The sequence below is a fragment of the Glycine max genome, chromosome 11 (assembly GCF_000004515.6).
Source record: "Glycine max cultivar Williams 82 chromosome 11, Glycine_max_v4.0, whole genome shotgun sequence".
NCBI classification, from domain to species: Eukaryota; Viridiplantae; Streptophyta; class Magnoliopsida; order Fabales; family Fabaceae; genus Glycine; species Glycine max.
In genome coordinates, this window is record NC_038247.2 from 7,850,265 (window position 1) to 7,865,041 (window position 14,777).

Here is a 14,777-nt window from a genome sequence, read left to right on the forward strand (position 1 = left end):
CCAGGTAAATTTTCAAGGATCCAAATGTGGTAGGACCAGGTCACTGGGATACACAATGCATCATATATATATGTACGTGCAACATCCCGTGAAAGGATTTTGCCTAGGTCGTTGCACGTCTGCAGATGCATTTTATTTGTACCTAAGAATAATACACTCGAGTACACAGCTATTTATTTCAGTCTTGAGCACTTGAAAACATCATGTTAAGTCCACATAAATTCATTAAAGACATTGGAAACACCAAAACGGTATCAGCAACTGAGGCTATCCAAAGCCAGAGATCCAAAATTACAAAGGCAAAATGATAAAATACGGAATCAAGAAGCAATAAAATTCTACCATCAGATGAATCAAAATTCAAAATCAGTCTACCCGTTGATCAACTCCTGCATATGTGGGAAACGAGTTGCAATAAAATTCTACTACCATCAGATGAATAAAAATCCAAAATCAGTCTACTGGTTGATCAGCTTCTGCGTATGCAGTTTCAAGGTGCGCTTGCTCTGCTTCTTGTACCTCCTTCTCAGTTTTCCTGCCCTTCTTTGATTTGTAGTATACACTCATAAAGGTCCCAACAGCTCCATACTTCCTCCTAGTATGCTCATACAAACCAGCATCAAACATCCTCCAGAAGTTTTTCTCAGACAGCTCAGACACAGCATACTGTGGCTGAAAACCATGATTTTCAATCAACCAGTTCTCCATTTTACGCACTGCTTCTGCCCCATCAAATACCTCACCCCTAAAAACAGGACCTGGTGCATAGTAAACTCCAACATCTGTGTACATTTGAGCAGTTTGGGTGTCTCCTTGCCTGCGATGTAGTTCGAACCCTGGCTCTGGGTAAATCATAGTTTTGACAGGCAGCTTGAACAATTTGTGTGGGCAGAGCCAAATGGGGTATACCTAATGTATTGACAATCAACAATCTAAGAAACAACATATTCGACTGTGCCAACTGAATTATGTAAGAAAATTGAATTCCAGTTTTAATTGAAATAATATATAAATTAGTAATACTCAGACAAATTAGTAACATTACATTGGTAGAATGCTCATCACTTAAATTTTCTCAAAAGATAAAACTCCTTCATGGGTTGGAAAAAAAATAAAAGCACAGGAATTACTTTAGATTTTTTTTTTCACATAATAGAGAGTTGGGGAAAAAAAGCATAGGAATTACTTTAGAACAAAATAGACAATGAAAATGACCTTTGTTTGCAAAATAACCATGAGAGTTCAGCCCCAACTTTGGCTTCATATTATTAAAACTAGAATGTTAAGCAGCTTTCCCTTAAAAGTAGAACATTATAAACATAAAGATTGGGTAAGAAGAAAATGTACCTCCATCTCACGGTGAACCCATTCTAAAGCCTCTCCCACCTTGTACAAAGGAACAAGCATGTCCTGGATGACATGCATTTCATGGTAATAGTTTCTTATAGCATCACCTTGAGTTGCCTTGAGGAGAGAAACCTTGGGTGGCATCAACCAGCCAAACAGATACCTAAACCAAAATTGATCAGCAAATGGGAGGATAAGCTTTCCCTCCCAGTACAAGCATCTTGTGTGCCTGTGATAATATTCTCTGGTAGGAATGTATTCTACAAACTCTCCTTTCTTCAGTGCCGTCTGTGCATGCTGATAGAACCATGGTTTAAACCACCATCCTACACTATTGATCTTATTCCCCTTCTTCTTGGCCTCTTCCTTTGAAGCATATCTTCCTGTCATCATCACACCTTCTGTTGGTGTATAAATCATTCCTTCAACAAAGTCTGGAACCTTCTCCTCGTTATCCTGGTCTCCATCTCTGGGAGCAAAAGAATCACAATATGCCTGTGCAAGATCTTGCAGGGTGCCAACAACAGGTTTGTAGGCTAGCTTCATGTACTCCTTAACAGGTATAAGCTTGATCTCAGCAGCAACAAGAAGGCCAAGGGTTCCCTGAGACCACGGAATGGCATAGTATAGATCAGTGTACTCGTTGTCCTTGGTGGCTCTAACAAGAGTGCCATCAGCCAAAATAATTTCATAGGCCACAACAGTATCAGCGAACAAGCCATATTTGTGGGAGCTTCCTTCTATACCATAGCCGTTAATGAGACCACCAACAGTTAGATCATCAAGCTCTGCAACTACAGCAAGGGCAAGATTCATGGGTACAGTCACCCTGCTGATCTGACCCATGTTGACTAGGGGCTCAACTCTTGCAATCATCCGTTCTTTGTCGATCTCAAGTACATTCCGGAAAGCAGACAAATCAACTTCGAAATGACGGGCTCTCTTATAGTCAACATTTCGCATCCCAACAGCAATCCAGGGCTTACGAGCAGTACAGACAAGACCATCTTTTGATGGATTCCTCTGTTTGAGACGTTTGATAACCTTCTTCACATTCTCATCATGTTCCTTCTGACGCGTCTTATAGGACTTCCACTCGGATCTTACATCCCCAAGGTATGTAAGGAAATAAATGGTGAAGGAGATGGGAAGGACCACAAAAATAACAAGGATCCATCGAAACTGAACAAAATAGTCCACCCAAACCTTCTTCCTCTTAGGGCGCAAGGGAGCCTCGAGATCTGACATCGCTCAGATTATATACTCCTGCTACAGCATGAAAGATTTAAAATCAACAGTTATCCACAAACACACACACACACAAAAAAAAAACTAAAATTCTAGTAGAACAAAAAGAAAGAAAGACAATATCAATTGATTCAGTAGCACAAAATAGTATCAAGTCATAAAACAGAGAAACAAACACAAAATTAAGACAAAGTCATCCGCACTAAAAACTAGGATCATTGGTCTATAAAGTTATCAATAAATAATTATGATAATGCAAACGCCACAACCAAGGTTTTAAGACACGGACAGCAACCGTAATTTTGGCCGCAACGTCAAGGTTTTTAAGTGTCTGCTACCACAATTGTGGCCGCATCAACAACAATAGTCAGCAAAGAAAAGCTACAAAAACTGAGCCAGCAATTTAAAACCTTAGCAGCAACAGATTGATGATGCAAAAACTGCTTCCACAGAAGCCCTAATCAAAACAAAGTTCGCTGCATGTGCATGAAACGGCAAATAATCGAAAAATTCACCGAAATCCAGCAGTGGTTAACAAAGATCTGAGATCCTACGCTACGGAAACGCGAGTGGAGCATGAAAATGGAACTCACGTTGACTAGAGAAACAAAGGTACGGCTCGTCGGTTTAGTTTTCCAGAAAATGACAGAGTGAAAAACGAAAACCGAAAACACAATTTATATTATTTAATTTTCTGCATCAGGCTAGAACCAAATCATGTTAAGCAAGCAGCGAGTACGAACATACAAGAAAAATAGTAAACAAGAAAAATAGTAAACATATTACAGAAAAAGAAAAAAAAAAGCGTTGAGAACGAAACTAGAATGCAGAACAAGTAGACACATATTAAGAAAGATCGAGAGCGTAAATCCACATTTTCTGATCTGAATAGAATTTCAAACGGAGAGAGAGAGAGTACCTGAGAGAGTGAGAGAGTGAGAGAGTGAGGCAGCAGTTGCGAGAGTGAGAGTGAAATGTGAGGACTCTGCTGGGGTTTTAAGTCTCTCTACTCTAACACTACGGAGTACTACAGAAGAACACAACACCGTGTCAGTCAATTTACAATTAAATCCTTTCAGGATAGTGACCATAAATTAGGTTTAAAGAGATAATAATCTTGCCGGATTCGATAAATTATTCTTCTAATAGTAAAGCTCTTTTTAAAAAAATTAGTATTTAATTTAATTATGTATTTAGGGTTTAAATTTAAAGTTAGTAGTATTAATTAAGTTGTAAACTTTAATGATTTTCATCTCATTTGATGAAATACAGAATTTTAATTAAGTTGCTCCATTCCAAAAATTTTACATTTAAAGTTTTGATACACATGTTAAAAAATAATTAGTTGAGATAAATTTGATCTAAAATACACTTAATTGATTTTTTTAGTAAATTAGTGATCATGAATGTTTTTAATTTACTGGATTATAAATTAATCTCATTTACTAATCTAAGAAAACTTTATGCACAGAGGAAGTCAAACAAATATAATTATATCACTTTCATCAATGTAAATAGTGTCTATTTACATATGGAATAAAAGTAAATATTTTTCTTTTAATATGATATTTTTAAATCATTTAATTAACAGATATAATTATATCACTTTCATCAATGTAAATAGTGTCTATTTACAATGTTAATGTACTACTAAAACCAAATATAATTGAAAAAACGCTTAATTTTATCTTATAGTAGTGTGGTGTAGTGTTTCTAAAATAACCAAAGTTTTTTTTGGGGGAATCACAAAAGAAAAAAAAATCATCTAGTGTACTTTCGATAAAATAGAAAAAAATAATTAAATTAAAACATAAAAGTGTGACTCTCACGTTAACTCTTTACTCTTTTTTTTTCTCTTCACCAAGGAACATGAATCTAAGGTGTATTATAAGAAGAAGAAACAAAATAGTGAGAGTGATACAAATAATGGAATAGTACTATTATATTTTAAAAGTTTGTTGCATTAATGCCCATTAAATAGAATAGAAAGAAAAGAAGTAAATCGAGGAGATCTAAAGACAGAAAAAAAAAAAAGAGATTAGAATCCCAACGTAAGGATGGCCCAAGTAAACAGATTCCATTGGCAGTCTGGTTTTGAATCACGTGGAAACTGCCCCCACTACCATGTGAGTTGCAGACAGCCTGACCATAAAATTGTTTTTTTCATACTAAACCAATCTTCTTGTGTTGAAAACAAGTGAAATGCTAATAACACTCTGTATTCAAAATAAATGTTTCTTTTTTTTTTTTGTTCACAATCGCCGTAATAAGCTTCGAATTAGAATTTTATGCAGATTATTTAAATTCTTTTTCACCATTAGACTAATAACTTTTTTTATGCATGGCTAGAAATTATTGTATGTATGATTTTTTATAAAATTCAATAAATTATATTTAAATATTTGTATTAAATAATAGTATAAAAAATATCTTTCTTTACTTTTACACTATCAATAAATGTTATTAATTTTTTAGTGTGTTTTTTTAACCTTTTTATTAATCATTCTGATATTTAATAAAATATGTAAGTTTTCTTAACGAGTATTGTTAAGGAATTAGTTGAAATAATAATAATAATAAATTTCACTAAAAATAAGATGAGTTGTATTAATGATAATTTTAATGAAATTCATATTTTTCAATTTCAAAAAACACTAAGACCATCTATCATGCGTGATTGTTTAAATGAGTTGGTTATTTAAAACTTGTGAGTTTGTAATTTCATAAAAATTATAAAATTTATACAAAAAATTATAGAAATACTAAAGTTGTTAGAGTGGATGTCTAACTTCACACTAAATTTTATAATTGAAAAAATATTCTTGAATGAATTAAGATATTTTTTCCAATAGTAAAATTTCGTTAAACAACTCATGAAACATTCACATTAGAGATACTCTAATTAGTACTGCCATTTCTTAATAACAACAATTAAAAGAAAAATATATGCACTTTATATATTGAAAACATAAAATATTTAACATTTATTTTAATATAATAAGCAGGGAATTAATACATCTAAAAGGAATTATAGACTCAAAATATAAATATTTAAATAAAAGATTATTTCGAAATTTTAATGTATTAGATATTTCTTATATTTTTTATTTTTAATTTAAAAGAATATTCCTTTGAAATGTTACCCCATTCTCTTGAGTTTTGGGACAATGGTCATTGGGGGCGATATTATCAATGATACGTGGTTGTAATCTCCGCTTTGTTATTATATATATACAAAAATTAATGGGACCGTCATGCAAATATCTTAGGGGAATGGCCATCAAGGCAGTGACCATTTGTTGCTAAAGGATAGGAGACAGGAATTTATGCCTATCCAGTAAAAGCAATGACCTGCATACAAAGAATTTTTGTTTCATATTTTTGCATGGTATTATGTTTAAGAGTATTTTCATTTCCATCATCATTTATAATCACCAATGGAAACAAACCTTTTGCATACAAAGAATTTTTGTTTCATATTTTTGCATGGTATTATGTTTAAGAGTATTTTCGTTTCCATCGTCATTTATAATCACCAATGGAAACAAACCTTTTGCATTCAAACTTTTTGTCAATAGAACGATACTATATGTAAGTGAATAGGGGGGGGGGGGGGGGGGGGGGGGGGAGAGAAAGAGAAAAAGCGAAATTAAAAAGATTAATCGAATGTGAAAATTGTAATCATTAGTCGCATAATGGGGAGTTAAAAAGAAAGAAAGAAAATGAAGATAGAATAGAAAATAAAGAAAAGCGAAATCAACTTTTGTGTGCAGTGATAACGAGAAAAAGACTGAAAGATACTAAAAAATAGAGGATTAAGCTATCATAAAAAATAATTTTATCTTATAACAAAAAAAAATAATCTCGCTTATTATCTATTCTTCCTCAATTATTTTTTCTATTATTTTTATTTTTCTTCAAAATCCTTACCTTTATTCACTACCATCCCCTGCCTCCTCTAAAACTGTCATTATCATAACAATAATAACAATAAAGGTTAACTAAAAATATTTTAAGAATGAATAAATAGCGGTGGTAATCATAATGAAAATTGCACCAAATAGTATGAAATGAAATCATAAAAGGTTGGGCTCAAAATTCGAAATTTATCAAGAGTAATTAAAAAAATAGTTAAGAAATAAAATGATACACTATAAGTTTTCAATGATGATTAATTAAAAATTGGTTTAATTATAATTTTAATAATTATTACTAGTATGAAAAACAACAATCTTATTATAATACCAATTTATAATTAAATAAAACTGTAGTAAAAAGTCTGTTCTGATTAAATTTAATTAATGCAACAAAAGAAATGGCCATTATTATATTATAGTTTTGATCATTTGAAAATGTGGGTTGATCTAATGATCTATCTGTACAATCAAAGCACGTGCACGTGTGGAGAAATACAAAAAAGCTTATATATATATAAAAAAGATTCGAAGCTATTTGTGTATCTGGCAATCTGGCATAGTTATTAGGTCACATCAACTCACGTGGAAAGGTGTGGAATCCACTCTCCACTCCGTGATTTTTGACAGCGAACGAAATCAAATAAAAAAATATAGACATACTGATACAGGCTGGATCCTGAATTATGGGACTGAGATATTAACATTCCGTAAAGTAGGCAGATGGTCACGGGTTATTCACATTAACGCCAGACAAGAATTTAAATAAGCTTGGTAGAAAACGTTTTAAATATTTTTAAATTCAACTAATTTACTTTTATCAATTTTGCTGTAAGTTGTACTCTTTTTTTTTTCTTGCTGTAAATGAGCGTACTTTACTTTCTCATTTCTCTTGAAGTGTCAAAATTTTGGAATTTTTTTGTTTTTATATATCTATCATTTTCAGAAAATGAGATTAATTAACCTTTTGTCAATTATATCTTTATTTACCATCTAATTTTCAATTAACTTAGATAACTATTATAAAGTGAAAATTTCCTCAAAAAAATTATAAAAGTGAAAATGTACAAAAAAACTAATATACATTTATTGTGATGTTGAAATATAAAAAAAAATATGAAACCTAATGATTAAGATTGGGATATTTTAATGGATGTTGATAATCAACATCCTTAAGATACTGGTTAAGTACTCAATAAATAGAAAGTTTTAAAGTTGGGTTCGCTATAGACATCAGGGTGTTGTTCGTTAATATTAGGATAGCACATAGATAATACACGAAATCAATTTAGTATCCGAGAACATAGTTAAAAGCCAAAATCCTAGTCAGTACAGCATAATCTCCAAGGTAGCAACACCGTAGGACCAAATTATCGACAAAAGAAAAAACATCTTTTCTAGGCAGATTTGAAATCGACAGAATCATCTATACATTAAGCAAATTGATTTCAGAAGCGCCCCAAACTTACAGCAGTAGGCTTCAAAAATGGTCCTAACCAAAGGAAAAAAATTACCTTGAAACATTAAAGAAAATTATTATAGTTGCGAATCTATGGGATCAATCCCCATTTGCTCCAGAATAGTGCAAGAGAAGTGCCTGCTCAGATAAATCTAAATAAATAAGATGAAAGAGTGAAAAATTGCTTATATGGATGAAGGGAAAATTGATCAGGTGGTGTTTTCAAATATCAATTGGATATCAAGATCCGAGTTTCAGTTCACTTCATGAGTCTATAACAAAGCTAACCAAAATATGGCACAATATACAAGTAGAAATGTCGAACAGAACATGCACCAGCTGTATTACATCAACCACCATGTGAATGACTAATGAGAGTCTTCATAGTTCATAGTAATGCATGCTAATATTTCTTTATTGGCTAGTCACTGTACTAAATACAATATTAAAAAAACATACACACATACCGTTTAAATCTGCGTTGATTTTGGAATGCTAATAGTGAGCTTGGTTAAGTGTGTGAGAAGTTCAATTCTAGACAAAAAATGCATATGAAAGAAAATGACAATGTATTCTAGACTTATATTGTGTTCAAATATATGTTTACTTTTCGGCTTCCCACTTTACCTTACTCAACCAAGTACACCATAAATGTTCAACATCTACAGCCCTCCAATTTTTTAAAGTTGGAGACTCCAAAAGGAAGTATTTGTAACAAAAAAACTTTAATAAATGTCACACAAGTTATAAAATGCAACGTATCATACAAACAAACTACTTTAACACACTCACAGAAAGCACTCTGTTTAATATATTTCTTCAATTCAGCAGTTCTTCACAATAGCAGTTAGCCAATTCCCATGTCCTTATTTTTTACATAAACTTAAAGGTCATGAATGTGTGGTTGGTGTATTATACTTACAATGCAGAACAGTTAGGTGTTTGAACATGCACTGCTATATCGACACAGATTAAATTTTAATGCAAAACCACCTTACCTGCAGCCAAAGAAGCCTCTATTTGCAGACAAACCAGAAGGATGTGCAGCAGTAAGAACATGATGCTTTGTTGCATCAATTAACCTGTGTATATGCACTCAAACAAGGTCATCAACAAGTTTCACAGAATTTATCTTTCAGGCAATGAAATAAAAGAATCCAATTTAGTTTTTAGAAAACAATTTCCAAAAAGCAGCCTGCAGTACCTAGATTTTTCTGGAGCAGAGTTTCCCCACAACAGAAACACAACTCCTTCCTTCTGTGATATTGTCTTGATAACAGCATCAGTAAATTGTTCCCAGCCTTTTTTGACATGAGAATATGCTTGATGCTTCCTGACTGAACTCAAAAGTATAATTCTAGTAAGAAAAAAAAACCACTAGAATACAAGCATAAAACACCAAACATAGTGAAGGACAGATTCATACTAGATAAGCCAGCAGGTAGTGAAATATAAACAAAATGACACCTATAAGTCATCAATATACTTTATTAGAATTTCACAAAAATAAAGAATCTAACTTGTGAGAACAGCATTTAGCAAGAGAACACCCTGAAATGAAGTTAAAATTGTGATTAAATAATAATATTATTTCAAAAATCCCGCTCACTGCATGAAGTCACCCATTATGTTAAAACTTAAAAATATTTATACTGATGAAGTCACAGAAGTCACCCATCTTTCTATTGAATATATTTAATTGGAGCCCTTTTAAAGGTGAGAATTTTAGTTATTGGCAAACAGATTTTATGTTCAAATCATATTAAACATTTGAAAGAAACGTTTAAGACGCCTTGACCATAAAATATATTGGCCTAATTACAATAAACTTTTTCATAAGCTTTTATAGGAGAAGAAATAGATATAAAATGAATCAAACTTCTCTCGTAAGTTAAAATCAAGTTATTGTACTTTAGCTTTTAAAAAAGCTAAGGTGCATAAACTAATAGTTTTCCATTACAGAGAGTACTGTTTAGACAGACAGTAGTAAGAAATACAGTGTGTGCATGTATCCTGTTTGCTTTAATTGCAAAGTGTATAGTTGCAACAAGTGGACAAATTCGAAATAGATCAATTTATTGGATTCAGTCAATGTTCTCACATCAAATTGAGTATGAAAACTGCTAGTCCCAAATGTGATTATTACTTGATGATCCACATTCCCCTTGCTGCAATCTTTGTAAAAAGACAAATCCCTACACATAAGTCAGGCACATGTCGGATATTGTACCTGCACAGCCCATTTAAAAGAGAGTAAAATCAGGGTTGATAAACTTCTCCATAAAATGCTTATAAAAAACAAGATAAAATGAATTGAGCTTCTTTTATTAGCTAAAGTCGACTCATGTGCTTCAGCTTTTAGCGAACAGGTTTTAAATTGTGGTCACAGTTTCATCGCATACCTTAATATTGCAATAAAATGAACCCAAATGCAGTCAAAATTGCCGTCGCGTTGCACTCTCAGACACCCAAAAACCTTGATGTTGCAGTCTAAATCAGGGTTGTGGACCAATTTTTAAAACCTTACAAGGGAGCTTTTATTAAAGTTCGGTACCAATTAAGGAATTAAAAAAAGGAATGTTTTAATTGAAAATCACGTTTAAAAATCATATAAGAGCACATTTTGCTGCATCCCAATAAAAACTTTAGCTCTCACTTCCTTATCCAGTGTCCTTAACTTGTGACACTGGTTAAAGTTAAGTTATAAGTTGATTTTAACTAATAAAAAATAGTTCAAAAATTTATATTTTATTTGACATTTCTCACTTAATTTTCTTCTCGGATAAATGTTCATAGAGAAATTTGTTCAAACAGGCCCCAAGTAGAACTACATAGAATCCAACAAATCCACGAACCTGGCCAAGGATAACGGCTTTCACCGTATGAAAAGGCGTAGAGTTGAGAGCGTTGAAAATCAAGTGCGTGGGAGGGAAAACGACGTCGTCGCCGCCGCAAGAAATCTCGCTTCCCACGAATTTGGAGAGAGTGAGGGCATAGGGTTTTTGGAGTTCATCAGGGAGAGCATCCAACCACGTTTCCTCCACCAGCAGCTCTTCCAGCTTCACACCAGCAGAGTCTGATTCTGCGTTTTAAACTATCAGAAACGACGCTACATTGTCCGAAAACGACAGAAGAAGAAGGGTTTATTTACCTTTGCTTTTGGAGACCCTCTCGATGCAGAGTTTGAGATTGCGCTTGGACTTGGCGAGGAGCTTGTTGTATTCCACGCGCGACTTTTGTTCGAGGGAGAGCGTGGAGGAATTGGCTTCGTCGGAGAGTGGGTTTGAAAAAGTCTGTTAGGGTTCTCGATGACTTTTCTTCCCCCTTTGCAATGGCGGGAACGGAAACACAGGGATGAATGTGTTCTGTTGTCCCCTTTTTTGTTCCATTCTTCTTTTCCCGAAATTTTTCCTATACTGTACGAGCACACGTTTTCTCTCCAAATTATACATACATCTTTAAAATATAAATTCTAAATTAAAATATAAATGCCAAACTACACCAGTTTTTTAAAGCATTGAGAAGACTCCACTTCTCAACGGTCAATTTTTAAAAAAATTAAAGTTTTAGTTAACATTTTAATATTATTTTTGCATTAATAAAAAAATAAAAAATAGTTAACATTTTAACTATTTTAAAATATTATTTTTGCATTAATAAAAAAATTAATATTTTAATAGTATTATTTTATTAAATATGATTTTCTAATAATGTCATTTAATTTTTTTTTAAATGATAATATTTTTTGTTTAACAATTTATTTATAAAAGAACATTACATCATAAATAAAATACATAAACAATAATATTTATCTAAAGGAAAGCTAAAGAAAAAGATTTCTATTGTTTTTGCTGTCCTTGTTGTGATTTCACATTTTTTTTAGATTTCTATTTATTTTCTTGTTCTTTCATCTCATTGAGAATTTGAGTTAAATCAAATCTCCCTTTGTACTCCTTCATTTACTTGTATCAAGGAAAGAGAGGAGTAAAATCAGATCAAAATCGATAACATTTTGCAATTTATCTATGTCTTTAAAAAATTAATATATGTTTCACTAACAATGAATTGTCAACTCACAATTTAAATTAAGTATGAAATAATAATAACAATGGAAGTCTAATTCACTAAACAGTAAGGTAAAATCATAATCGAAATTGACACTTTACAATTTACCCACATTTCTAAAAAAATAATAGATGTTTCACCAACAAAAAACTTACATTGAATTGATAACTTATAATTTAAATTTAAGTCTGAAACTAATAATGGACGTCTAATGCATCAGGGAAAATAAAAAGTTCAAAACACTATGCACTATACTGGTAAAAAGCAAAATTACAATAACAGCATGTGTCAGTAAACATCAATGGGGTGAAGCTTTAAACAACTATAAATAACACCAAACACTCTTAATATAGTCACACACTTTCGCACAACATACCATCACAAACTATATTCAATCTCAATATTATGACATTTTTTAGAAAAACAAACACCAACAATTTCTAACATGAGATTGACATTCATCTTTTCAAACGAATCAATCATTTACAATCAAATTAGTGTTTATTTTTAATGTCCTATTCCAATACCAATACGAGTTTTTGAAAAGTGTTATTTGCTACGCAACACCTTCCACCCCATGATTAGTGTTGTCATTTTCATGTTTTAATTCTTATTACATTTCATTGTTTTCATTTTATTATATGTATTTTATTATGTTTCAATTTCATTTTACTATTCTCAATTGTTATTGATAATATTTTTTGTTATTTGAGAGTTTTAATTTCTTCATAAAATATAACTAATATGTGATAATTATATATTCATTGTATTCTTTATAATACATTTTTTAAAAAAATCAAAAGTTTGAAAGTCTTGTATAAATTAATTATTATCAATCCAAAAATATTATCAACTTTTAAAAATAAAATAATATAAGCAAAAAAATATATATTTAATAACATCATTTTCTTTAAAATTAAATATTATTTTAAAAAATTATTCAATAAAATAATACTATTAAAATATTTAATTTTTTATTAATGTAAAAATAATATTAAAAAACCAGTCAATAATTTTTTTTAAATAATTAAAATGTTAACTAAAAAAAATTAATATTTTTTTTAAAAAAATTAACTGTTAAGAAGTCTGGTTGCCAGCTCCCACTTCTCAGTGTCTTAAAAAAAATTGGTGTAGTTTGGGATTTATAATTTAAAGATGTGTAATTTGGATATTATAGAGAGAGAATGTGTGCAGTCCAGGAAAAATTTCTTCTTTTCCCCCATTTTCAGCTGAAGTGATATTTATATATGGCGAAGCATGTGTTAAAAAATCATCAGCCTAATTTTAATTTGCGATGCGTGGTAAATTAAGATTGTTGCTTAATTTCAATTTTTTATCCGTTTGAGTTAATGTCTTTAAAATGTTTTTAACTTTATATAAATTAAATAAACTAACGTTTTTAATCTTTGCAAAAAACTTGCTTGTTTGTTCAATAAAAATAGCAAAAATTGTGTATTTTCAGAATAAAATATATGAACTAAAATCTGAATAAAATATTTATCTAAATAAAAACCAAACAACTCTATTTTTCAGAAACAAGAACCACATTTAGTTGTTAGTGATTTTATCAAAAAAGTGTTAAGATGACACATATTCATTCTTTAATAAACTAGTTAAGTACTAAAAACATAATATATATATATATATATATATATATATATATATATATATATATATATATTCAATCTTCAAATTAAAACATCTTGTATTATATATATATATATATATATATATATATATAATACAAGATGTTTTAATTTGAAGATTGAATAATCAATTTAGTTTCTGAATTTCTAATTTAAAATTTAAAAAATAATAAAATAGCTCTTAAAATTATAATGTTCGGTCAAATTGGTGTCACCAAAGAACTTACTAGCGGGATTAGAAAAATGATATAAATCCTAATACTATAAATCATCGACCCTTCATTATTAGTTGGTGCCACTTAACCCAGGTAAGAAGGTCGAATTGGCAACAAAACATTACTGAAATAATAATGATTTTCGTATGTCTTTATTCTTCATTTGCCCACTTATTAGTTTTGCATTATTCTTATGAGTTACAAAGGTGTGATAGGAGTACATATTATATTGGGTTAATTATATTTTTTATTCCCTAAATTTTTTAAAATTTTTACTTTAATTCTTAAATAAAACTTTGACTAGTCTTTTTCAATGTTTTGTCTGTATGTATTTTTAGTCTTTGCTGTCCGTCAAGTGTATGGTTAAAATGATGCTGTGGTTGTTGTAGGGAGTGACACGTGTTAAATGATTGTGGCGGATATTTTGTAGCGGTTAAAACTATAAGAAAATGCTTGGATAAGTGTTTAAATCATATCAAACAGTTTGTGTCTGATTGTTAAAAACCTTCAGAAATGCATCACCGGGCCAGGTCTTTATAACCAACTGGGTAGTTGGGCCATCCGAGTCAACCAAAACAATCACACGACACAGATTATATAAAAAAAACAAAACGTAAATTCAACTGAACCCACAACGTAAATCCAAATGTTCATCACGTGCATATTGACGTTGCAGTGACATTGGGGTGAATTTCTATTCCATGATCCGTTCATGAGTTTTTGTGTTCCCCATTGTTGTCGCTTAGCTTAGGGTTTTTCGATTTAGAATTTCAGAAATACGGAGAGAGAGAACTTTATTTGTGGCTTTCTTTATCCACACGATTGGTCACTAGATTAATCTTAATCTGCAATTAGAGAAGGTAAACGAACTACAAAGGCTTCT

General features: G+C 31.1%; 2 protein-coding genes across 5 annotated transcripts; both read right to left on the bottom strand.

Annotated features, from left to right (window-relative positions):
* Positions 1 to 201: 201 nt before the first annotated feature.
* LOC100791799 (delta(24)-sterol reductase) lies at positions 202 to 3,660 on the bottom strand. 4 transcript variants are annotated; one of them, XM_006590762.4, is made up of 3 exons: positions 3,515 to 3,660; positions 1,348 to 2,613; positions 202 to 909 (listed from the first exon to the last, which is right to left on the bottom strand). In XM_006590762.4, the coding sequence occupies exons 2-3, from the start codon at positions 2,593 to 2,595 to the stop codon at positions 454 to 456; spliced, it is 1,704 nt and encodes a 567-aa protein (XP_006590825.1). In that variant the 5' UTR covers positions 2,596 to 2,613; positions 3,515 to 3,660; the 3' UTR covers positions 202 to 453. The 4 variants fall into 4 exon arrangements, with proteins under 4 accessions (XP_006590825.1, XP_003537788.1, XP_014619438.1 ...); XM_003537740.5 differs by having other exon boundaries at positions 1,348 to 2,616; XM_014763952.3 differs by having other exon boundaries at positions 1,348 to 2,616; positions 3,526 to 3,636.
* A 4,090-nt stretch (positions 3,661 to 7,750) lies between these two features.
* LOC100818039 (uracil-DNA glycosylase, mitochondrial) lies at positions 7,751 to 12,612 on the bottom strand. Its single transcript, XM_041006786.1, is given in 10 exon segments — positions 7,751 to 8,106; positions 8,967 to 9,050; positions 9,173 to 9,291; positions 9,293 to 9,305; positions 9,395 to 9,435; positions 10,070 to 10,163; positions 10,371 to 10,444; positions 10,824 to 11,050; positions 11,120 to 11,261; positions 12,601 to 12,612. Coding segments are annotated over 10 exon segments (867 nt in total). The 3' UTR covers positions 7,751 to 8,045.
* Between the last annotated feature and the right edge of the window lie 2,165 nt (positions 12,613 to 14,777).